General features: G+C 40.9%; 1 protein-coding gene across 1 annotated transcript in view; it reads right to left on the bottom strand.

Moving 5' to 3' along the window:
• Positions 1–27,468, bottom strand: part of LOC134865237 (protein sidekick-1-like) — a 215,319-nt gene that overhangs the window by 51,977 nt on the left and 135,874 nt on the right. Inside the window, 11 exon segments of the mRNA XM_063884715.1 lie at positions 5,129–5,310; positions 7,536–7,676; positions 14,604–14,751; positions 15,890–16,026; positions 19,014–19,187; positions 19,316–19,418; positions 20,129–20,296; positions 20,432–20,548; positions 21,439–21,633; positions 23,315–23,398; positions 25,896–26,071. Coding sequence (XP_063740785.1) covers positions 5,129–5,310; positions 7,536–7,676; positions 14,604–14,751; positions 15,890–16,026; positions 19,014–19,187; positions 19,316–19,418; positions 20,129–20,296; positions 20,432–20,548; positions 21,439–21,633; positions 23,315–23,398; positions 25,896–26,071 — 1,625 coding nt within the window.

Raw genomic sequence — 27,468 nt, 5'->3', positions numbered from 1 at the left:
TTTATACAGCACCATATTTCAGCATTTCACATTGATATTCACCTCATTTTTTTAATTAAAACATATCTGCTTGGTTTGCAAAGTTAAATGCCAAACCTACACTCATATTCTCTGCTGCAAAATGACCTAATTTTTCAATGAAATTAATCTCATCCTTCGTGTAAAGCATTCTTGTGTTTTCAGAGCATCAGTTAAGGAATTACTAAGTGAGAGTCAGCAACAGCCCATTCAGGGTCTGGTGCTGAACAATGACAGCCTATAAAGACAGTGAATATGATAAATGAAATCTATTAAGTGTTTTGGTCAAAGGTTTGAGAGGACAGACAGCGGAGGCAGAAAGTTAGACGACTGCTGGAGTTGTTGGGAGTCCACCTCTCTCTCCCTTTTCACAGAGCAGCCCTGTGAAACTTTAATACCTACGGTATATGATGTAGCTGCATGGTCGCCACGATTTATTGAAAGACTTACAACCTATTAGATACAAAAATCATGACACTGGATTTGTATTATTAACTTACAGTTATTAAGAATTGCGCTCACATTAATTAAAAAATGACAAGTTTTTGGGCAACCAGTGCCTTTAATACAGTGACATTGCAGGTCAGATACGGGGAGACAGAGGGGAAGACGCGTGGCAAAGGGACTCAGGCCGGATTCAAACCTGGGTCCACCGCATGGGGATCAAACCATAGTATATGGCCGCCCGCTCTACCCACTGGGCTATACGACGGCCAAGAGATACGTTTTAATAACAAATTGTCAGAACCATAAATAATCTAAATCAAAAGTTGTGTTGCATCTTACTTTTTGAAGATCGAGCCACAGAAAACACTAACTCAGAACCTGAATAGTGCTTCACATGACCAATAAACTGAAGTTCAAGCGGTAATAAGTCAGTGAAGTGCCCCTTTATATTTAAAATATAGCTATTGTAACCATGGCAAAGGTGTTAACTTGCTTAAAACATGTATTTATGTCTGTAACAATCAGTTATAAACTAGGTCTCCGTTTTTCATGTTTTACATTTGAAACTCAGTTCAAAGATTTTAACAATTGAAACTTAAATAATATGAATTTGAAGTCGAACAAAAGCAAATATAGTAATAATTTATCAAGTAAATAAAAGAGCAACAAAAAGTCTGTTTGAAGTTTGTAAAACTTGGTTGAGGCATTCATCATCCACCAGAGAGTGAGATGGAGAGGACAGGGTGCTAAGAAAGAGAAGAAATTGTGGAATATACAGTGGGGCAAAAAAGTATTTAGTCAGCCACCAATTGTGCAAGTTCTCCCATTTAAAAAGATGAGAGAGGCCTGTAATTTTTATCATAGGTATACCTCAACTATGAGAGACAGAATGAGAAAAAAAATCCAGGAAATCACATTGTCTGATTTTTAATGAATTAATTGGTAAATTCTTCGGTAAAATAAGTATTTGGTCACCTACAAACAAGCAAGATTTCTGGCTCTCACAGACCTGTAACTTCTTCTTTAAGAGGCTCCTCTGTCCTCCACTGGTTACCTGTATTAATGGCACCTTTTTGAACTCGTTATCAGTATAAAAGACACCTGTCCACAACCTCAAACACTCATACTCCAAACTCCACTATGGCCAAGACCAAAGAGCTGTCAAAGGAGACCAGAGACAAAATTGTAGACCTGCACCAGGCTGGGAAAACTGAATCTGCAATAGGTAAGCAGCTTGGTGTGAAGAAATCAACTGTGGGAGCAATTATTAGAAAATGGAAGACATACAAGACCACTGCTAATCTCCCTCCATCTGGGGCTCCACGCAAGATCTCACCCCGTGGGGTCAAAATGATCACAAGAACGGTGAGCAAAAATCCCAGAACCACACGGGGGGACCTAGTGAATGACCTGCAGAGAGCTGGGACCAAAGTAACAGAGGCTACCATCAGTAACACACTACGCCGCCAGGGACTTAAATCCTGCAGTTCCAGACGTGTCCCCCTGCTTAAGCCAGTACATGTCCAGGCCCGTCTGAAGTTTGCTAGAGGGCATTTGGATGATCCAGAAGAGGATTGGGAGAATGTCATATGGTCAGATGAAACCAAAATAGAACTTTTTGGTAAAAACTCAACTCGTCGTGTTTGGAGGAGAAAGAATGCAGAGTTGCATCCAAAGAACACCATACCTACTGTGAAGCATGGGGGTGGAAACATCATGCTTTGGGGCTGTTTTTCTGCAAAGGGACCAGGACGACTGATCCGTGTAAAGGAAAGAATGAATGGGGCCATGTATCGTGAGATTTTGAGTGAAAACCTCCTTCCATCAGCAAGGGCACTGAAGATGAAGCGTGGCTGGGTCTTTCAGCATGACAATGATCCCAAACACACCGCCAGGGCAACGAAGGAGTGGCTTCGTAAGAAGCATTTCAAGGTCCTGGAGTGGCCTAGCCAGTCTCCAGATCTCAACCCCATAGAAAATCTTTGGAGGGAGTTGAAAGTCCGTGTTGCCCAGCGACAGCCCCAAAACATCACTGCTTTAGAGGAGATCTGCATGGAGGAATGGGCCAAAATACCAGCAACAGTGTGTGGAAACCTTGTGAAGACTTACAGAAAACGTTTGACCTCTGTCATTGCCAACAAAGGGTATATATCAAAGTATTGAGATGAACTTTTGTTATTGACCAAATACTTATTTTCCACAATAATTTGAAAATTAATTCTTTAAAAATCCTACAATGTGATTTTCTGGATTTTTTTTTCTCATTCTGTCTCTCATAGTTGAGGTTTACCTATGATAAAAATTACAGGCCTCTCTCATCTTTTTAAATGGGAGAACTTGCACAATTGGTGGCTGACTAAATACTTTTTTGCCCCACTGTATATTGTACATATTACAGCATTTTCCTCTATGAAATGTAGGTTACTTGTTTTATTTGAAAAATATACAGGATGCTGGCTAGAGTTAGATTTGGTACACCAGGGCTGAACATGTCTTACACAAGTTATGCACTGATTTATTCCTTCCTATCCAAGAATTGTCCAGGGCGTCTCATGTCTTTTCTTCACATTTCCTTTCATGTGTATAACGGTTCCTTTATATGTGATTATTTACGCATTATACAGAATCTATCATGCCAGCAGTAAGCAGAGAAAGAGGGTCCATGGTAACAGTACGCAAGAGGAGAAGAGTGTGACCGTGAAATGTGTGTGTGCATGTGTGTGTGATATACATACAGTATGTGTGTCTGTTGGCACATGTGATGGCGATTACACTGTAAGGGGTTTATGCTGATGCTAGAGAGCCACAGAGTGATAAAGCACTGTTGCATGATGGGAATGCCCTTTACATCTTACGTTGGAGCCAAAGAGGCCATGAGACAGAGAGATGGGGGAGGGGGGTACACAGAACAAAAAGGAGTGAAATTGAAGGGAAGAGATAGTGAGAAGAGAGCCAAAAGAAGAGAAGACAGAGAGGGAGACGGAAGATTAATTGATGTTAAAGATGCTCCCCCTTCCTCCCTTACCACGCTGACTATACTCCTGGGGATCGGCTTCTAACCCCATGCAGCTCACAGCCGCAGATAACACACTAAACTCTGTGCTCTTGGGGATCTTAATATACACGTATGCCAGTGTTTGAGAGAGCAGGAGAAGAGCAGTGTTATCAGAGTCCAACACCGAGTTTAATCACATCCTCTCAGAGATAGTGAGAGAGAAATGTCCAATCCATCGCAGCCACTCCCATTAAAACACATTAGAATAATTAATGAGCCTAACTCCATCTCTTGAGTCTATAAACCTGTCCTGAACTCTTGTAATAATGACAGTGAGTTTTATGTGCACATGTGTGTGTGTGTGTAGTCCAGCCCGTCTTTAATAATGATTATATACTGTCGAAATAAAAGTCAGGACATTTTTAGAAGGAGATTTACCCCAACAACTACTTCCTCTCGTCTCTCTTTAACGTCTTCACTTACAATCTCACGTCTTTCACTACATTCTCATTGATTTATGATAGAAAGACTTTGAAGTGTGTTCCTCTGCGCAGCCATGTTTATTACAGTCAACACACTATAAATACCATATAATATATTTATACAGCAGTACAGACATTAACTTCCTCCAGCTCATCCTGTAGCACCCTGAGGTGCTCCTTGGCCTGATGGGAGGTGTAATCCCTCCAGCAAGTCCTGGGTGGCCCCTTGGGTCTCCTCCCAGTTGGTTGAAGCTGATATGCGTTTGAGGGGACGCCTCGGGAACAACTTTGACTCGAGTGTGAACTACATCAACTGGCTCCTCTCAAAGCTACACTCCTCATCATATCACTGAGAGTGAAACCAACTGGCCTTTGCTGCTCAGTGGTCTGGTCCCTATCCAAAAACTTTAAAAAAAACTTATGCTACTATTACAGAAATGGATCTGTAGTCCTATCTAGGGATATATGCAACCACATAATTGCTTCAAAATATATCCACATTAAAAATAAATCTGGGAAGGAAAAACCCATTTTAAATGAGTGGGTGATGAAATATCACTTTCTTTTAAATGTTTTTGTTTGGTTATGAACCTATATATTTATGCTTTCTATTCTGTTCCTTAATATTAATAATAAACGTCTATACATACACCTAACTCGTATAAGACATAATAATGTGCGGGATCAAGTGTGGAATGTTGACTTAATAATGTCAGCCTTATTTAAAAATGTAAATAATCTAGTGCTTTGCAATAAATATATTATAGTTTTTATTTGATCATAAAGTTAGCACTTTAAAACACTCCAGGTTTGTCTCAACCACATTTTCCTCCAGGGCACATTATAACAAAGAGGGAACATGTGTGTGTGTGTAATGTGAGAGTGCCCACATGTGAGGTCTTTTTGGTCCAGGATTTATTGACTCTCTGAGCAAGAAAGATCTTACTCTGGGAACTTCATTCAAATATTGTACATTGTAAGTTATGCTACTATAATGTTTATGGAAATGTGTGTATGCATGGGGGATGATTGGCATTATGTCTCAACATTTCTTAGTATTTGCTTTGTACTTCAAGCTGGAGATGTAACACTTTGTGTGTGTGTGTATGTGTGTGTGTGTGTGTGTGTGTGTGTGTGTGTGGTGTGTGTGTGCGTGTGTGTGTGTGTGTGTTGTGTGTTAACTCACCTCCCTGCAGAGTGTACTCAGTGACAGGACTGCTGTAGACGCCCAGACCGGCTCCTGTGAAGGCAGCCACCTGGATCTGGTATTGTGTCCAGATGATCAGATCCTTCAGCAGACAGTAGTTGGTCTCTGGGCTGCTGATGTTCTTATCCTGGTAATCCCCTGGCAGCCCTGCCAGACGGTACCTACACACACACACACACACACACACACACACACACACACACACACACACACACACACACACACACACACACACACACACACACACACACATACACACACACACACACACACACACTTGTAAACTTCTTTTGTTGTAATTGAAATGACGGTGATTCACTATAAATTGAAACAAATACAGGGGGTAGAATATAAAAGCCTGAGTAGTTGGGGTTTCATTGCCTGCCTCTTACTTCTGACTTTTGAAGTGCCTTTGAGCATGAAATGAACGCAGAACTGCTCCTGATATGTTTACTGTATTTATGTTTCAATAAAGTCCTTTTCCTCTCCTCTGGTGGGAAGCTGTGGTCCATCAAGACCAAATCCTCACACCAAAGGAACAGCTCTTCATGACGGCATGTGGTCTCATCAATAAGGTCCAGGACCCCCACTGATACTGAGTCTCATCCCGCCCCATGGGATCGTCAGGTTGAATTAATGTTAAGCCTACAGATCTGACTAAATGCATTACATCAAACCATATTTATAATTATTATGTTTTCATATTGTGCACATTAATATTGTACATTTGCATATTCCATCCTCTTTATAAAACACAGCTTTTAGAATTTTGTATAAATAACTTCTAAAAATGTAATAAATGAATGCTTTGTAATCTCATTTTATATAAATGCTTTAAACTCAGCTTGAAGGCACAACCCAATGTCAAAAATATACATTTTTCTATCTGTGAATTCAGTAGTATTTATTTAAAAACGTTTTCTTTTACCAAACTACAATTGTCAATGATTTACACCACGTCTCTCGACTGTGAACAATGAGCATTTTGTTATCACGGTAAGTTGACAAAGAGGACTACAAGTCCCTTTATGACATACAAATACAACATTATATTAGGGTGCATACTGTATATGTCTCTGAATACATTTTAAAAGAAACAAACACTTTTCCTTCACACAGTATCACTTTCGTTGGCCAACTGACAGACGGTTAATGTATTTGAAAGGACTTTCTGTTGTAAGTTGCTTGAATCATGTCCGAATGCCCTAAAGAATAAAAACCTTTAATGCCTGGAAGACATCTCCGAATAGTGCACCTCCAAGGCCTCGCTTTACTACATGTGATATAAATGTCCACTTAAAAGGATATATGACCCGACTAGACAGGGAGGTGTAATACCACTTAGGTATTGTACATATCTGATGGAGCTGAATGGAGTAATAATCCACATGTCAGCATTTTAATACGGAGCCTACTCCGTAACAGGATATTTCAACGTTTCACCGGCTGAGTCAGCGCTCTATCACACATGCAAACTGTATACACACACCCCACACACAGGAACACACTCACGCACACCGATACAAAAAGCGAGAGGGTGCTGGGGGCTGACAGAGAATCTGTATTGGAGAGGAGATAACCCCTTTCTCTTCTCCCTCCACCTGACACACTACTACTCACACTGGGGGAGGGGAGTAAATAATAAAACTGGAATGATACAGTAGAGATGTATCAGCGTGTAGTTTCATGTTCAACTGATTTCTGAAGTGGAGGCAGACGATACACTGAACGAGGATAAAGACCTGATAACTTCGACTGCAATTATATGCAAATTGTGTGTGAGGCAGCTGATGACAGTTTGATTACACCCAATGTGTCACACTTTAGGTAGACATCAAAGGGAAGGACAGAGGACCAAGGGCAGCCAGAGCATCTGCAAAGAGCACTTGTGTCTGTGTGTGATTGTCTGTGTGGTTATGTATCTGATAAAGAGGGACAGCGGGACAAAAACATTAGTGTAAACCCAATTACAATATGCATGATCATACATGTTCTCTATCTAGGGCTGGAGCTAACAATTATCTGGTAATCAGACAGTTATTTTTTAGGGATGCTCACTTAATAATCTTGATCTTTTTATTAGAATAAATGCCTGTTAAGTCATTATCTTTCACCATGGCCCACATACAGAATGCCCTGGCATTTGCAGCAACACAGTTTGAATATCTGGGAGTCGAGACTCAAATGCCTGCAATTACTGCATATCGTCATAGGTGTCACCGACAACAACATCTCTGATATTGTAATTTTTAAATGTCAGAAATTCCGAAAAAGTCACAATATTCCAAATTCCATAGTGTGAAATTGTTTAATTTGTCTGTCTAACTGTCAAAAAACCATGCATTGTTTACCTTTTGGTAGAATAAAAAAGCAGAAAGAAGTATACCTGAGTACATATCCTCGGAGGACTCCATTTAGCTGGGGTTCTGGTGGAGGCTGCCACTGGACCATGATGGACTGGTTTGTCCGTCCACTGGCCACAATGTTCTTCGGAGGAGCGCTGGGTGCCTCTTCCCTCAGCATCAATCTGACGCACACAAAGAAAGAAAGAAAGAGAAAACACAAACTTTTTAATATGTTTGATAGATGTTTTGCAATGAGAACTTTTGTATTCCTTAGTGTTGGCAGAGTATCTGTGCTGTTCATCTTATGTCCAACATATATGGACAGTAGCCAAGGATATGTTTATTAGTTACGTAAATAAACTAAACGGGTCAAAACATGATCATGTTTGTCCCTGGAGACACATGGGACAAAGCTGCAACTTATAATGGAGAATCATCTCACAGCTTAAGCAGCTCTGATTCATTCCTATTGAATTCTAGGCTCATCTCTCTTATCCCTCATTCTCCACTTGTGTCATGCAATTTCATTTACTACATTTGCTTTTCTATCTCAAATGGCTATATTGCTCATTTATTGCAAACAAACCACCGAAGCTGCTGATGGAAAGGTTTAACGCATCACTTCCAGCGCGCCAGAGGATTTCTCCTGGTAATGATGGAGTTGACCCTGGGTGTTTAAAACAACAAATGCAAAAGCGTTCATGAAGTCTGAGTAAGTTGAATCACAACTGTGTTTTATTGACTGGCTGATCATAACAACAAACATGAACTTATTGTCTACTTATGGCCGATTGCTGTTTATATTCCTTTTCACTTAAGGTTTTTCAGTTTCAAAGTTATACAAGCAAGCAAGCAGTTTCTATTTCGCAGTAGACCCTACCACAATAGCCTCGGTAGTGACCGAGTACCTGGACTCACATTCAGGTTCAGGTTCGGCCTCAAGTCCAGAGGTTGTCCGGACCTGAACCCATGGCTCGTGTGAGTAACTAAAGTGAACGTATGGTATTCTAACCCTTACACTTTGCAGTATCTAGCGGCAGTTTCGTCACATGATCCCACACCTTACTGGATTTAAAGCCCCGCAGCATTGTGTTTACATGACCCGTGACGCCGTAGGCCAAACAAAGGAGTTAGCTACACTACCAAATATCTAATATGGCGACCACAGCAGCCCTGTCCACTATGTCTAAGCCAATCACATCACTAAATTCCCTTGACGTCACACAGATCTCGCGAGCAGTTGCGATATTTTGCGAGACTTCGTGAGTTCAGTAATGGCCGCCATATCTGAAGCTGACACGATGTTTTTCGTCTTTTTCTCAGCGCAAATTTCTCAATCTATGGAAGGTTTTAGATGGTTTAGAATAAAAAGGAGAATATACGTAAGTGCTATTTTTTTTTTGCGAGTCCAAGTACCTTTTCCCGACGTTCCGGTTTTAACCGGACTTGAACCGAAACTTTTTACAAGTCCAGTACCGGTTTGGCGTACCGGTACGCAGCACTAAGCCTCGGTATGCCAGCAATACAGTAATACCGACAAATATATTTAATCACTATTAATTGAATATGAACCGAGAGCTTGTAATTTTATTTCTTGCGATCCTTCACCCTCTCGACCCTCTTCAAGTCTCCTCTATGTCTCCAAACCTTTTCCAATCTTTCCATTCGACACTTTGATCCCCTACTCCATTTTTCCCCTCCCATTTGCAAACTTTCACCTTTCATCCATCGTGTCCTTTGGCCTCAATTATTTCATCCGTCTATCTTTTACCCATCTCCCTCCCTCCTCTTCTGCGCTGTAAAACCTCCTCCCCTCCCCTCCATGCCCCACCGTGATTAAGGCTGCCGGCCCTCTCATGGTTGGTAAAGCACACAGGCTGAGCTGGTCAGCCTCTGGCTTTACTGTAAGCAGCTCAGCTAACGTAATCAGGCCCATATGTGTACACACACACACACACACACACACACACACACACCAAACAAATTTCTCCCAGCTTAAGACAGACTGCTACATCCGATGGTCTTTTCCCATCCATGTATTATGTCTGGAGATTTACATCCCTCCAACCCTCCTTACTTCCCCTCTGTGCCCCATGTCTCCCAGAATGATTCTCGATGAGCTATTGAGCCATTAGCCGTGGTATGCCTCTCTGTATTTGTGTGTCTGAATCTTTATGTGCCTATGAATGTGTGTACACATTCATGTGTGTGTTTGTGTGAAAGTAAGGGTGTGAAAGCTGTTAGCTGGAGACTTGCGCAGGCGGATATATGGCACAGGCCAGTGGTTTTACAGCTGTGCTTTACTTCCATTAGGTTAGGCACTGTCAGACAGCACCAGGTGCTGCAGGAATACACACGCGCGCACACGCACACGCACACACACACACACACACACACACACACACACACACACACACACACACACACACACAGGCTAATGGGCCTAGTGTGAATGAGATGGGCATTAGTGTAGCCGCTTGGAAATGGGGTATATATAATCCTCAACTATGCCACTGCTTTTGACTGAAATTGATGATGCACATTAATGCACACACACAAATGCTCACTACATAAACACCCACACACCCATACAGTATTGAACAGATGTGGTTATTCACTATTTGCCTCCACGTAAAACACACACACGCACACTGGCACACTTATACTGGATAGCAGAAAGTCCATGTGAGTTGACTAAATTCCCTCCCAACCGTTTACGGGTAAATATTTCATACAGTGGGTTCAGTGTGAGGACAGCAACTTCACACCAGAGACTACAGTAAATATACAAACCTTAACTTACGCATAATACACCTCACATTCCCTCTGAAAACATACAAACCAAAAGTTCCAAACAAATCAAACACAAACTATAACTTTGTGTGACATACTTTTTCTGTCCCTTGTTATTAAAAAAAGAGCACATTTTCTGCAGGCGCTTTACATGTTTTCCTAGTGTGTGTGTGTGTGTGTGTGTGTGTGTGTGTGTGTGTGTGTGTGTGTGTGTGTGTGTGTGTGTGTGTGTGTGTGTGTGTGTGTGTGTGTGTGTGTGTGTGTGTGTGTGTGCGTGCGTGTGTGTGTATATAAAAGAAGGGCATGCATTTTGAGAGTCAATATGCTGTGGAAATTACTAAAAGTTCTATCTGTGTCTTTTTCCACAGTTTAATGCCCACTGGCTTTCTCTGTAAATCCACATACACACCGACTGTTACATTTAATGGTATTACCGGAATGTTAAATGTGCCTCTATTCAAACAGGATAGTAAAAGTTTGATCCAGTATGGGTAGGAAATGGGGAGAAATGAGCAGAGGACAACAAGAATAAAAGGGAAGAGAGAGAAACCATATATGACATGATTGGGTGAAGCCAGCCGAATAGATGAGATTATTCTTTTCTCGTTTGACACTTTGAGTCTTGTCTGCTTTAAATGTTGTGCTGTTTTCGCCTGAGGCTAAAAGCAACACAAATGCAGGAAGCTGACACAGTAAGGAGACTTTGTCGGGGAAAAACAGAAGCTTAGTGCAGTTTCTCACAATGGACCAAACTAGCTGAGGCATACATTTCCAACGGTGCTTATATGTGCTTTATGTTTGTCACTTTAATAACAAAACAATTTGATTTTTATTGACATCATTAGTAAGTGCCTTGTCTTACTGAATACCAGCAACAATGCTTCAAAACAAATACAATCTGATGCTAGATGCTCTGTCCTTATGTCTGATATGTAGAATAATAAATAGTTTATGTAAAAATACGAAAAAAGACACAATTTTGATCAAACAGTTGTAACACTAACCGACATTGGTGATTGCCTTTTAGCCACACCTTTTACACAAACAAAGCAAAAGATTATCACAGCTTTACCTGGTATTGTGTGTACATACATATACAAAGCACTCGATGCCTGTACACAGTTAGTTTAGAAGATGAAAGCTGCAATTTCACTTTGAATGCTTCCCTTTGGTGTCACAAAGTGATGATTGCAGCAAAGTAATGATCACTGACAATGTTTCAAATCATTTGAAAGCAAACATTTTGTGTAGGTGATTTTGGTTGTGGGGGGTTGCTCTAAACTTAATTGGCAAACAGATTATTCTTGTTGAAGGTCAACATGTCATTGTAGTTGTGAGCACAGTAGCATTCTGACGTTAGCATTTAGCATCAACTAGACTAGACACTTACATAAAATGATCTTGGCTGAGAATATGTAACATTTCCGTCAGGGTTTTGTTTATGTTAAATGCATGCATGGTTAAGTTCACAAGATTCAACATGTGTGACGATAATACACCTTTATTTTGTACAAGTTTTTTTAAATTGTCATGATGCTAAAATGACTTGGATGGCACAGGAGATGCTGGTTTACTTAGTGGAATAAAAATAAAGGTTAACCCTGTTATTTTGCCCGCTATTACAAATATAAATAATGAAAGGGGAAACACTTACAAGACAATTATCAAATGCAATAGCTTTGAAAGATTTGAATGCCTTGCAATGTCACAGGAATAGGGTTCAAGGTAGATTCCTGAAGCTACATCAATCTCTACTGTAAAAAGATAAAGTTTTTCATTTAGTTGGTTATGATAAAAACAACATTTGTTTCATTCTTTGACTCAGGTTTACCTGTTTTTTGGATATTGTTGCATGATGGAAATGTCTTTTTACAAAATTATAGATGTAGGGATTGTAAGTTGGTGATATGAGTCTGATTTGTCTTTGTGTTTTACTTTCTCTCATAATTGGTGTCTGAGGGATCTGGCAGGAGCATGTACGACATAGCTGTAGCTTATTGTCTCCTTTTTCAAATCTCCAACTTTCAAGGGCTACACAGTATGTGGACGCAGCAAGAACTGTGATCGCAGGAATGCAAAATGCTTCTCCACTGGTAGAGCTTTTATCAGAGAAAGCCTTCTCTGCAATCCTTTGATGTTTCCTCTCTATAGTTTTAATAAATCACTCACTATGCTATAGGCGCCTTTAACATCGATGCAGCCACAGTCAACCACAGACATATAATTCAAGATTGACATGCTGGAAAGCACAGGACAAATCTCTAGTAAATCTTTAAATCTCACAAAGCTCCTGCAGCATTAATTTTTTACACTGAGTGTCTGTTAGCGTGCATGTGATAGCATTAAAAGAGAGTACTTTATTTTATAACATCAGTTAATACGGCGAGAGTTGATGTCTGAAGTGTTATGATTCAAACTGAATTAAAAATAAGAGCAAAGGCAAAGAGAATTGAGACAGATGCTTCAAACTTCTGATGATGCCTGGAGTGCCAGGCATTAATGCATAATCTGTCTCTCCTCTGTAAATGATTCCTCTTTAAAGATGGTAATGGTGTGAGTGTAGGTCATGCATGAACAACTCTGTGTGTGTGTGACTCTCCAGCTGGCGTAATTGGATTCGCCAAGAGAGAATCTGCATTTAGAGGTAATGTTTTTCAACTTTGATCACATTCATTCATATATTCATAGTAGAGGTAGATCTCCAAGGACACTTTTTCTTACACTTAAGCAATCATGTGCAATCTAGAAATAAGAAAATAAGTATGAATTAATGCTGTTTTGATAAAGACTTCTGCCGGACAAGAACAAAATGGGAGAGCGCAGAAGCAGCTGGAAGTTCAAACTTTAATAAGGGCTTTTTGTCATGAATATTACAAGCTTCTCCTTCACTCTCTCTGTTCCCTCACTCTGCCCACATCACTGCATTTTGTCATTTGGAGCTCGGCACTTCTGTAGGACATTTTCAATCCCTCAATCTCCTGTTGTGTAAAGTGCCGCACGCGCCTTGGCATCTACGACTGCTAATGTGCGTGTCTTATCCAGGCAAACATCCAGCAGATGAAAAGCAAAGTGCGCGTGGTTACATATGAGACAAACACTGAAGAAGAGAGGTATCCATCTGTTCTGATACACTAACAAGTGATAATTTGTCCATCTTCCAGCGTTTCATTTAGACAGCATCAATGCAATCTATTCTCCAGCCCCCCCAACAACCAACTTTGGACTGTAAACTGGGTTGGACACAAACAATACACTGGTACATGCAGTAGCAGAAGAGAGGTGCAGGAAGGGCAGGAATAATAACCGCCAGTAGGCTGAGGAGGACAAGTGAGAGAGATTTTGAATAGGAGTAGAATACAAAAAGATTCAGGAGGATAAAAAAAAATAGAAGAAGTACAAGCTGAAGAGAAGGGAACTGAAAGGAGAGTGCACTCTGAGGTGTGTGAATGTGAAGCGTCATGTTATCGAGATTCTATTTGGCAAAACCACAACTGGCTTCTGCTGCCCGTGGTCACTCTTTTCAGCCTGGCACAGCCGATTGTGTGTGTATAGTTCATAAAACACGGCCACATCTGTTTTATTGTGTCTGAGTGTCACATACTTAGTGTATTCAGATTCAGGGGCCAAATTGGTAGTAGGCCTGCCACACCAACTTCAAACCTCTTTCACTCTATCCACTTCCATCACTGCTAAGGCAACATAATTACCCCCATTAGTGCTTTCTCATGGGATAAACACACGCACGCACGCACGCACCCACCACACACACACACACACACACACACACACACACACACACACACGCACGCATATCACATACACATCTACAGCAATGGATGTGATGAATATAAAATGCTCATTGGAAAGGAAATTGATTCTAAACAAAAATAGATGCTTTGTTGGCCCTTGCCTTTTTAGAAACCCATCTTTGTTTCATCAACACTCTAAATCCTGGGTCTCTATTCATGATCATGGCAACACACAAACACACACGCACACTAAGATGCACAAATTAGAGTGTGTAGGCGCGTACACATTATCTCTTTTGACTGTAGAAGGGTTCCAGGTTATTCATTTCCAGTTTGTGTAAGGCAGTGTGACCAAGTCTATTACACAGTGGTGGAACAGGGCTATAAAAAGAATCACAGCATGTGCGATATTCTATTTTAAATGTTTCATGCTTTTTAAGAAAGCCTGAGTGAAATGGTAGCTTCACCAGTACAGTAAGTTATATGTGTTTAATAAAGCCTATAGTGTGTGTTGGAGATTTGGGCAATGATACATGCATCTTTTAAGTGTGCATATCATACACTTACCTCTGCGTCTCAGTGCTGTACTGACCCCTGCCCACTTGATTGACAGCACAAAGCCTGAACTGATAGGTCCTGGCAGGTGTGAGCCCGCCCACTGACACCTCGCTCACCACAGGATCGACCTCTGATAGGTAGACCTTCCATGGCGAGTCTAGACAGAGGACACCAAGATTAGAGGCTGATAATATCTGGCTGAGGCAGGACAAACAGAGACACAGGGACACTCAGGGACCATAAATCAAAAAGAAAAGAAAGAAGGAATAGATAAAAGAAGCAAGGAGGGAGGGAGGGAGAATCAAGGGAGGGGGTAAGCTGGAGAGAATTATAAGAAAAAAAAGATCACAGACCTCAATGAGAGAGAAAGTTTTCCTGGAAGAGGAGGATTAATAAAGAACCACAGATGCTTCTCTATATTGTTGCCAGCTTGTTGCCAGCTTATCTCTCAGTGTTCCTCCTGGAGGTACCACAGAGAGATGCACTATTATCGTTGCACCAGCCAGACGCGGGGTGTGTAAGTGAAAAGGACATTGCGTGAGCCATTAAAAGTGAGGCCAGCGAGTGTATTAGAGCGATTGTTTGAAATCAAAATACATCGTGTGTAAAATGGCCCATTTTCTCTAAAATACAATCCAACACACACCTTGTAGTCATCAGTGAGCCAAAAAATCTATTTCTCACTTTCTTTACTGACCAGACTATCATTATTTTTGAATCAACACTCAAAAACACTGATTGCATGAACCTTGAAGTCATATTCCGGTCTCCATAAAGGTTATAAGAAGAAAGATCATTTAAAACTACATTAATTGACATTTGTCCATCAGGCCAGCTCGTGCTTGGCGCTGCATGCAAAGTAAACCTATCAACGTGATTAGCTTCCAGCAGGAGTAACAGCGACTCGAAAACCATCTCCCTACAATCTGTTTCTCCTGTCATTCTATTACTCAATCCCTCTCTCCTTCAATTTCTCATTTGACAGAGCCGGCCTGCTGTTAAAACATCTGTGGTATAGAGAGGATAAGAGAGGGAGAGAGAAAGAGAGAGTTGGAGAGGGTAGGGGTGGATGGAAAATAAGAGTTTATTTATAGGGAACCTGGATGTACATTTACGCAGGAACACCATTCTCCATATGTCTGCCTCTTGTAAATGAGTGTGTGTCAGCGCCTGGTAGACAGCGAGTGAGCAGCTGTTTGTCGCTCAGGGACTATAAAGTATATGCCTGGACACACACACACACACACACACACACACACACACACACACACACACACACACACACACACACGTACTGTTCTCAGAGAGCTCCAGCAGGTAGTAGAGAAGAGGGGAGTTCCCATCAAAGGGGCGGAGCCAGGAGAGCAGGACGGAGCGGGAATCAGAGTCATTGAGACGAGCCGTCAGGGAGCGAGGAGAGTGCGGCAGCTCACTGAACACCGAAAAGACAAGAAGGATCCAAAAACATGAGAACCAAGATTGATAGTAGTTGACAGACCATTTGAACCAAGTCTTTCGAGAAAAAAGGTTTGACATTTGGGGAAAAAACGTTATCTGCTTTGTGTGAGAGTAACAGAATTCATCATCACTGACTCAATGACCACCTGTGTTTTTACAGGCTTATATTTTAGTTTTATTTGACTGGCTCTCAGCCGCAGGCAGACTCCAGAAACCTCAATGAACCCAGCCAAGAAATAAAACATGACCCCTGTAAAAGCACAACCTATTATGTTTACACCTCTTTTTCTTTAGAAATTAAACAAATGAAACATAATGTGTTCATTTATGGCCTCTAAAGGTGTTGATTTTGTTTACCTCAGACAGAACCAGGCTAGCTCTTTCCATGTTGGTATTCTGGGTATTTCATTTGGCAATAAGCAAAAACAAATCAATGCATTAGTGGATTAAAAAAGAGGTCTATGAAAATTTGTCAGGACTTTTCAAAAAACAATTATTATTTACAGCGTATATTTTTCTATAAGTGTGTGAGGTGTGTGGTGAAATAAAGCTGGCTTTCACACCCAGTTTACTTTCAAGTCAGGCAAGGAATCAGTTGCAGTGGGTAATGTTGTTTGGGCTTTGGTTTTCCTTTTTTTATTTTGATTATTTATTTTAAATTCTTCTTAAAAAACATTCCTTGTGAATATTTGTACCCCTCCGCTATGTTGATGACAAAAAAGAAAAAAAGATTCATTCCAATAGATTTTATATTCATGAAAGCAATAAAGAGTGTCCAGAAATGTGATTATTCCAATTTCTGTGGATCATAAATCTCTTTCAGAAAATGTTGGAGGATGAAAAACACGATGTGAAGGCCAGCTGATAACAGATATATGAACACATCATGTACAGAACAAATATATTTACAACAAAAGCATAATGAAAGACACACTTCCCTTGAGCCTAAACTAGCTGCATTCAAAATTCATAAGCTCATAAATTATTCCACACTCTGACAGGCTGCCAGCTCTTAATTGCAATAAATGTTTGAAAAACAGAGACGTTTTTTGTTATTGCTGGATGTGTGGTTTTATGCTTTAATATTTCAGAGGGTATTTAGTCAGAATACGATGGAAACAGAAACAGAGAAAGAGAGAGAGGAGAAGAGAGTCGTAATGTTAGAGGAAAAGGAGACTTGTATTTCACCACGACGAAGCAATAACGGTGGGGAATGAGGGGGGGGGGTGGTGCAAGGGGAAAGGAGAATGATGTTTTCTTTTCTGAGCTGACATGATCATATTAATTAATGGATGAGCTTAGAGAATGTTGGAGCAACTACTTTTAATACAGCCCGCACAAAACACGCCACACACACAGACAAACAGGCACAGTCACACACTCACGAACACATGCATGTGTCTTGCGGGAGCTGAACCAATAACCTGCTGGTAATTAGTCTGTCTCCTCAGCCGCCAGCGTCTGTTAACCTCCGCGACCCAGTGATACTGAGCTAACGAGAATGTCAGTCACACATGTTAATGCACGCGCCCGCGCCCACACACACACACACACACACATACAGAACTCCCTTCGTTCCCCATTTGTTTTCGCACAGTCAAAAACAGAGACTCACTTCCTTCCTCTGAGTTTGACATGTGTAAACTCTCGTCGCTTTATAATTCAGAGGGAGTGGATTCATGTTCTATCTTTTTCCTTCCCTGCAGTTGTATTAATATATCATAAGTGCCTTTTATAAATATATTATACAGTACCTATTAATATATAAAGGCCACTACCACCAGCCACTGTTCTCTCACAGTGGCTGTAATGAGGCTGTAAGGGTCAGAGCAGAGGGATAAACTTCTGTGTGTAGCATCTTTAAATGTGAGCTTCAGGAATGCCTGCTCATACCAAACACACAAACAGGGACATGTCTGGAATATTTTCATCCAAACCACATGAAAATATGAATGCACATAAACACACTGTACATTTTATGCTTGAAGACAAACAAGGCTTCTTTATGACGAAGCAGGCGGTGCACTGTATGTATTTCATAGCACATATGCCCTTACACTACTATTATTACTGTCTAATAATAACACAAACTTACACACCACATTCTTACACTTCACAGTTTTAATGATGCGTGTGTGTGACAAGTAATTTTATCGGACGACTGCTGAGAAATACAGAAACTTTCTTTATGTTTGACAATGTACAGAATTACCTGTTTGCTGCCTCTCCTGAAGCTATATAATGCTTAACTCCAGAGCAATCCTAGTTGTCAATCATATCTGCGATATCAATCAGCCAGAGAGCTAGCTATGGATTGGTTTGTTTTCCCAATTGATTGCGGCACAACAAGTCAAAGTACTGTGCCTTATCTCTTAATCAAGCAAACAATCCTAGCTGGTTTGATCAATGCCTGTTCTGTACTTAGTTATGTGCATTTGTTATATCACATAAATAATGTGACAATTCTTTCCACTGCGTACAGCACACACACATGCATTGTGATCCCATTATATGAACAGTAATATGATTATTTGCTTTCTTTCAAAAACTCTTGCTCAGAAGAAAGACAGGAGACAGGTGCTGTGTCTCAATTTGCTTCCATTTGTACTTTACATTTGCTACTTTGAGTGCATAAGTGCATTTCCACTGAGAAGTATGGCAAAATAAAGTGCACTATTAGTCCCTCAAGTAAGCAAACAAGCCAGCAGATATGGCAAGCAACAAATATTGGTCAATGATGGAGGTAATGTCAGTTGCAATTTGCCATATAAAAAAGAATAAGCAGTCAACTGTTGAGTTTATCATTTCTTTTTGACACACTTTTCAAGTTCATATCATACACTGGGTACTAAGTGGACTAGGACTGAATTAAGTATTACAATAGAGAAAACATGAGGGGAAAACAGCTGAGTGAGGTCAGGTGACACGGTCAAAACATTTAGGCAAATTCCTTAAACTCACATGACTTCGAGGCGTGCAGACTGAGAGTCATTGCCAGCCTGTGATGTCACGGTGCAGGTGTAATCCCCAATGTCACCTGACCACGTCTGGCCAATAGTGAGGGAGCCCTGCCGCATGGTGACACGGCCCCCGCTGCTGGGCCGAACCACCACCCCACCACGTTCCCAGTTGAAGCTGCAATAGAGGAGGAAGACGTGTACTTTATATTGTGTTTATCTACAGACACACAATACGCATGAAACAGAGAGAGAAGCAACCACTGCAGAGTATAAGAGTATTCACACAAACAGAGGAGCAGGTACCTGATGTTCACCCTTGGGTCATGTGAAGCATTACAGTCCAGAACAGCAGTGGTTCCTTTGATAACACGTTTGTCGGTTGGAGGCACAGAAATTATTGTACGGCCTGCACAAAACAAAAAAATAAGATTAAGAAAAATCAAGATAAGAGATGGGCTGGAGTAGGAGAGAATACAAAGGTGGGATTAACAATAAAGTTTACTTTCTGTTCTAACGGCAAGATTAGTCCTGAACTATAGAAGCTAAACAGCACTAACGCTTTTTCTCTCACTTACTCATACACACAGACACACCTGCTTTGTTGGAAACTGCTTAGTCTACCATGTTATTTGTACTTTTTTTTTCAACTCCAACCTTTCACATGCTTTATAATCTAAAGACCAAAAGTATAAATTGGATGCAGTGTGGAGGCTGTTTGATCAGTAACTCCGTCCAGGTATATTACGGATGTGACCAGGCCTCCAGTAGATGAGTATAGTTTTTATATACCACACTGCTCAACAGAGGAATGTGGTTAATCTAATGTAATAGCATTTAATCTGAAGCTGCACCAGATACATATAAAAAAAATCAATAACTTTACCAGCTAATCCATCATCCTCTAACACGGCCAATCAGACGATTACTTCACCATTACACTATCCCACTGCATCAATAAACAATCACACCGCTGTTCACCCACCTGCGCTAATGCCATTTGACAGTCACGGATAAATTAACTGTTGCATTTCTTTTTTAGTCTGTTTAGCAAATGTGTATTGAGCAGTTTAGAGTATTTCTGTTTGTGTGTAAATTGTGTGTGTGTTTGTGTCTTACTCCAGACGGTGAGAGAAGAGGTGGAGTTGATGCTCCCTTCAGAGTTGGAGGCTATGCATGTGTAATCTCCGGAATCCTGGAAGCTGATTGGATGAATCTGCAAACCACCTGACTGCAACAGCGTGAACCTGGGAACCTGGACGGAGCCGCTAGCTAAGACCTGAGATCCTACAGAGAGAGAAAATAACAAAATAGCCTTGAGGTGACGAAAAGTAATTAAGTCATTTATAATTACAATCAAATCATGCCAGTGCGTCTCTGTGTGGGTGCTCAGTGTGTAATGCAGAGTGTGTGTTCTGATACCTTTCCTCCAGGTGATGGCAGGCTTTGGAGCTCCGCTCGTCTGGCACATAAACAAAGCCGTGTTTCTCTCAGTTACGATTTGATCAGACGGAGGGAATGTAAACGTGGGGGCCATACCTGAAACACAGGGAGAAAGCATGAGAGGAACGAAGACAGATAGACAGCTACTGAGAGGAGACTGGTGGAAAAAGAGAGGAGTGAAAGTGAAGCGTAATGGCAAAGAGAAAACCGAAGAATGTAAAAAGAGAGAATGACAGTGTTGATATAAACACAAATTCCTCCTCTTTGATTAATGGAGCCTTTATTCATTACCTAGTGCTACGTGTGTGTGCATAAATGTGGAAAGTGGTAGTGTGGAAGTTCCATGGGGACTTTTAATTATAAAGCTCACTAAACAGAGCGTAACTCTACTGAGACAAACCGTACGTGCAGAAGTCTGCAGCTGAAACACACTTCAAACGAGCCAGACACTTTCACTTTGATTTCAAAAACAAAAAAGTCTTGGGGATGTGTTTGGGTTGTCATTTTGCGAAACCCAGAAGAAAAACTTTTTTCTATTTCCAGCCCATATACAACTCAAACTTAATTTGCAAGGCAAAAAAAGAGAACTCATCTTTTCATTTTGGGAATGAAAGGTTATAACAGCTGCAATAACAATACAGCTGAAATAAATATTGGTCAACTGAAAGTTAAATAATTGTTAGATAATACTGAAAATAATCTGGAGACTTGCTGAACGTAAAACAATATTTAAATTGCAGACAGGATATGAGACAAAAAAAGTGAAGACAAAGAAAGGAGACAAACTGGAAGAACAATAGAGGAGTAAATTCTGACACATGAGGAACCAAGTTAAAGGGAGGGGAAAAGTGGCATCTCGACGGGTGAATTAGCCAAAGAAAAAGCAGAGTCTGGAGAGAAGAAGACAAGCTGCAGTGAATGTGTATACACAATGTGTTTTATAATGTGTGTGTGTGTGTGTGTGTGTGTGTGTCAGATGGACTCACTAGACACAAGGAGTTGTGCGTGTGCCTGAGTTTCTCCTGCAGCGTTGCGAGCGAAGCACTGAAATATTCCTCCGTCTCCTGGCTGCACCCTGCGCACCGTCAGTCCATTTGCCGCTGTGACCTTGTAGCGAGGGTTGGCCAGCTTGGAAAGAGGCACTGCGTCCTTATACCACTCTATCCTGGGCTGGGGCACGCCTACACATGTGCATATACACAAAATACAAAACACACAACAGGGAGAATATGTTCAATTTCCTTAATAAAAAACTGCTAAACTCACTGCTGAGCTCCAACTACAACAGCCACACACTATTTAGACCGTTCTGTCTTCTCTGTTATCTACTCTCTTCCTATAAATATGCATGTGGGCATAATGACTGCTAATAATATATTGATTAGAGGGTGTGAGTGGTAGGGTAAGGGTGGCAGAAGGGGCAAAAAAACATTCTGAATAAAAGATGTGGGCACACTGAATAACTACAGTAAGGTAACCTGTCTTGACGGATATGCCAGATATGCCAGGCAAGTGGCTTACGCAATTACTCCGTCTTAACCCTCCACACCAGTGTGCGAATGTGTGTGTGTGAAGGAAAGAGAGATAAATTCCACACTTTTCCTCAATCTGTTGGTGTCAAGCTTTCACAGACATGCGTGAAGTATTTTCCCCCCCCTCACTGCACTCTGTCTGTCTTTTCCTCCTTCCCTCGTTCCTCCTTCCAGCCTCCATCTCTCTCTTTATACCCACAGGCTTCTGCTATTTAATTACCCTTTCACAGTATCAGATTACTGAGGAAGAACACACTCGCTCAGTGAGTATGTGTGAGAGGGAGAGAGAGAGGGAGAGAGCAGGGTACCGTTTTTGGAGCCATGTCCACCTCTGCGCATATATATTTGTTTTGTCATGTAATCCATTTTGAAACATGAGGCATGAACAAGTGCGATTTTCAGGCTTGGTCTCAGCATATTACAAAGCGTGTTCTGTCACAAGTCACCCGTCCAGAATCCTACAAACTAATGCACACACACAGACACCGAATGACAGAAACACTCATAATGTAAGGTCAATAGAGTCACCTTGACACATCCTGGACAGTATATACTAAAGATACACAGTCTTATCAATTCAACCAATCAGCTAACATTTGCTGCACGGACCTAGAAACATTACAGCACTAAGCTACATTATTTTTTATGTAGGGATTCAAAACACTTAGGTCAGTTTATGAACCATCGGCTGGGAAACACCAGCAGAGTCAGAGCCTCAGAATGCTTCTAGAGTGAGGTCATAGAGGACAGACCACAAGCTGTGCTGTTTTAAGCATACTAAGACCACAAAGTAAATGCAGAACAATAGTTCAGGTACATTGAAAGAGTTACTGATTGCTTTAATCATCCCTACCCTCCATATAGCTGTGAAGCCATCCACTCCTAAAGTAAGCTCTGTGCAAAAATGCTTTTCAAATTTCAGCTAAAGTTAATTTGAGCCTTCAGCAAAAAGGGGTTTATCAAACCAAGGGGACACCTTCCAAAATTATGTTTTTCCCACCGCGCAATATTACCTGTATGTGTAACTATCCATCCTCCACAGCTCAGCTCAGCCTGACTCCCACTTGACATGACTAACTCTGACTGCTGAGGCCTTATATTCAGCTGGATGCATTAAACCACAGGATGAGGAGTGTGGACTGGATTATGTAGCACATTTCTCAAGTTGGTATCGCTTTAGGAAAAGATTTTTGCACAACCAGTATAGACAGGAGAAATAATTACAATAACTCTTTAAATAAATAGATAAGCCTGTGAGTGTTGTTTTACGTCCAAACTAAAGCAATCCTTAAAGTATGTTTGTTGTTACACACACACACATGCAGTGTACCTGTAGCCACGCAGGGAATATCTACGTTCCTGTCGAGGTCAGCAATGATCTTCCTCTTAGGTTGAGCAGTCAGAGAAGGTGGCTCTGCAGGGAAATGGTTAGAACACAAAATGTAAAGCATTTAAATGTGGAGTACATTCGGAATTAACAAAGGATAAAATAACATCTCGAACTGAATAACGAAGAACAAGAACACCTCCTGCTGCTGAACTACAACTAACAAGCCCTCTGAAAAGGCTTCAAAAATGTGTTATGTCATTAAAAAACTATTGGAAGCCTACAATCATTCTTTTTTTTGATAGAAAAGACAGTTGAAGCAAGGTCCCTGAGAGTTTTGAGTGTCATTGCAAAGCAGGAGCTCTGTCTATTTGCCCTGAGAAATGTCTTCTACACAGTCACAGAAAAGCCAATTCTTTGCGTTTCCCAAGGGAAACAATCCTCTTTTTAAACAACCGCTACTTCATTTCGCTGCCAGTAACGGCTCCCCCTAAACGTCTTCACCAGTGTCGCTCTAAATGCTGACAGCAGCTGCGAGACACAGCTTCCCTCCGTTTGAATGTGAATATATGCCTTTTGGTTTATTACTGTAATGCTGCGCGTTATGAAAAATGTACTGCATACGCTCCATTTCTTTCAAAAACATTTGTTCATATTTAGAGAGATATTGACACAGAAAGCCCGGAGACGGGGAGCAGGGACAGACTGGCTAATTTATTTCCAGTCTGGCATCTCAGAAAAAAGGAGCTACACTCAGAAGCGGCACCTGTTCACTGAAAACTATTTTGAGGGAAATTAAATGCACTAAACAATGAATTTCTGCTATTCATGTATGAGGAGAAGGCTTTTTAATAACAGTTTTATTTTATTTATTTATTTTTCTAAGGCTCCTTACTTGTTTAATAAGAAAATATTTCAGAAATGTTTGACACCATGCTGTTATTTGAATGTCGTTGCAATTATGGGAACAAAAGGGGGAAAAATCCTTTACTTGTCCTTTTTTCTCTGTAGTTTAACACAGTAATGTGCAAACGGAGGTAGAAACAACAGACTTCAAGATTGATCAATGTGTGTGTGTGTGTGTGTGGGTGGGGACTCTACATTCATTCTTCTTGACTTTAAAGCTCTTAACTCCTTTGTGTTAACTTTTAAACCCACACAAGCACCTCAACTCCTATCTTAAATGAGCACAGTGGAATTCGGCACGATGTGAACGGAGGAACAAAAAAACAAGAGATGAATACCAGCCATGTGGCGTGACACTGATAACACAGAGATGCATTCATCGCCTTTAGGCAGGTGAGTGCAAAGACCTTGATGTACGAATACAACAAAACACATTTTGGAGTGTTTGGGTGGCTGGGCTTAACGCTTTGAGCTTCCGCGGATTCCCTGCTGTCTGCTGGCGAAACAAAGATGGAGAACAACAACAGATATACTGTTGTTTGCACCAAAAGTCTGTACAGCACACAACACGGCACCGAGTGTCATACATATTCCGATTAGTGGCTCTTGTCAGAGAAGAAATGAAATTGAATAATGAATACCTCTGAGGCTGTCTCCTTATTTCACACAGACACATACACTATTTTGTCTAGGAATCCCTTTCATTGCATCAAGGACTTTTGAGCCCATTGCAGGAAAGAGGATCAGTACCAATGTATTCATCTGCCTCTGCTCCTCTGATTCCTATGAATGTATGCAGACTTTAACAATCCTGTTGGCCTAACGATAAAGATAACATCGAGACAGAGAGATAGCGGGAGGCGAAAGACAGAGACAGCCCTGGTACAAAAATTGGTGGTAGCTGGTGAGCGGGGGGAACAGAAAGAGAAAGAGTGGGATATAAATATTCATGCAGGTCTTTTCTGACTAGTGAGTATTCTGTAGGCGTGGGTAGTTGCTCTCTCTGCGTTAGGTGCTCCCTCGCTTTGACAATCACAGCAGATCAAAAAGACGCTGACGAACTGGGAGAGAAAAGTTTCGCTTCATCAATCACATGCTCCCCGCTTGCTTGTATGTTGTTTTCTATTTACGCACGCATATCGAGGACAGGAGTGGATTGTGACGAGAGCGCTCCTGTTTGCTTTCAGTGTTCTCGTATTGATTGGTGACTCCGGGGAACAAAACTAATTTAGCTGCCGGGCAAACAGGCATGCATCTCTTCTGTGCCATTTTGTGATTGTGTGTGAGCGTGGAGAGTACACGTGCATGTTTTTGTGAGAACGGATTGGTTTGTACATGAATGTAACAGCTGTTTGTGAATACAATGGGCAGTTTATTGGTGAGTGTGGACCACAGATTCTGCTCGAGTAGTCCTTTGGTTGACAGTTAGCTGCCTGGGGGTGTTCACAGTCAAAAGCAAAAACAAATGAAGGAATAAACAGGATGAAACAATGCCTGGAGCAAAACATGTACAAGAAAAGCTGGAAGCAGGGCTAAAATAGAAATGAATGGTATATGTTGAGGGCATTAAGCTTGATGGGTCAGGCCTACCCAGGATAATCGTGGATAATGTGTGTGTGTGTGTGTGTGTGTGTGTGTGTGTGTGTGTGTGTGTGTGTGTTTGCCCTTATTTTCTTACCCATTACATTGAGTTGTGCCCTTGCCTCCACAGATTTGCCAGTGCTGTTGCCGAGCAACGCTTCACAAACATATATCCCTGTGTCAGCAGAGGTGGGGGCAGGAATAACGAGCCGACGCCCACTGGACAGACGACGCCCATCACGTTTCCAAGTCACCACGAGGCTGTCAATCGGTCTGAGAGGAGAGGAGCGGAGAGGAGAAACAAGAAAAGCAGTAGCGGTGTTATTTGGAGAAAAATGAAAAGAGTGGCAGAAGGCAATTACAACATATTAAATCCATCAGTTTATGTGTCAATGAGGCAGGAAATGAATGATGACAGTCTGTATATCAGAGCAGTCAGATCTACTCAGCATGAAGCAGCTTCAGTCACTTACTCTGGATGTTGGAGAAAAGAAATGGGTTTTCATGTAGAGTGAAAATTTGTTCTGGATAAACAACATCAAAACACCATTCTTTTGGTGTGTGTGTGTGTGTGTGTGTGTGTGTGTGTGTGTGTGTGTGTGTGTGTGTGTGCTCGACAGCATTAATACAGCAGCCCAGTTCTTTGGTGCATTTTCAGGCAACAATTCCATTCCTATAAGCAATCTCCATTCAGATGTGCAACTGATTTTCTAAGCTAATTATGTAATCAGCAGTTGGAACCGCCCTCCCAAATGCATTTTCTTAGAAACATTTGAAAAATCCCAGTTCAATCATAGCTTTTGTCCACAAACGGTAAGCTCCAAAAATAATACACAATGTAGTGATATAATTACATTACAAAACATATTAAAACGTTGCTGGGGCTGATATTAATCAACAAAGAAGAAATACTTTGTACTTATGGTCTCCATTTATGGTAATAGGGGTTTGTGAAACCAAGTCAATAAATAAACAGAAATAAATCAGATTGAAAACTATTCATTAAAAAGGCTGTGTGGGAAATACACATAATAAATCCAACATTCATTAGTTCAAAGATCATTATGTTACATTATTATGATCTATTAATATCACACAAGAGGATATTTGGGTTTAATTCCAATAGCAATCACTTTGACAAGACATTAAATCGCACTTACAAAAGACATTATAAAGGAGACAAGCTGGTAATTCAGCCACCTCAAGGTTACATGGAGGGGTATGTTTTTGACAGAGCATAAATAAGATGACTTTGAAACCAAATCGATAATAAGTGTACATAATTATATAATGTTGAACTTATTATGGATGCAGCGTACTCATAATACAGCTGTTATGAGTACGCTGCTTTCTCTCTCAGACGATACACCTGGAGGTGTAAACAAAGAAAAGAAATGAAAGTTATGGCGAGGCCGATGTGTCAACATTTTAATATGCTTACTCAGTGGGTCCTGTCCACAAAATATTTCAAAATGTATCCAAAGACAAAAAAGCAGATTTAACAGCCCTTAATATAAGACCTGCTGGCACAGCTTGTTTTCAATCAAACTCCAAATTATCCTAGCACTCTACCATCACTGCATTGGTGCATATGACTGATTATTGGTTAATGGATGTGGACAGCACATGCTTTCAGACTTCAGCACTGCACTTTATTTCACTGATCATAC

The sequence above is a fragment of the Eleginops maclovinus genome, chromosome 5 (assembly GCF_036324505.1).
Source record: "Eleginops maclovinus isolate JMC-PN-2008 ecotype Puerto Natales chromosome 5, JC_Emac_rtc_rv5, whole genome shotgun sequence".
In the NCBI taxonomy this organism is placed as follows: domain Eukaryota; kingdom Metazoa; phylum Chordata; class Actinopteri; order Perciformes; family Eleginopidae; genus Eleginops; species Eleginops maclovinus.
The sequence above is the reverse complement of the archived record's forward strand: the minus strand, read 5'-3'. Positions and strand labels throughout refer to the sequence as shown.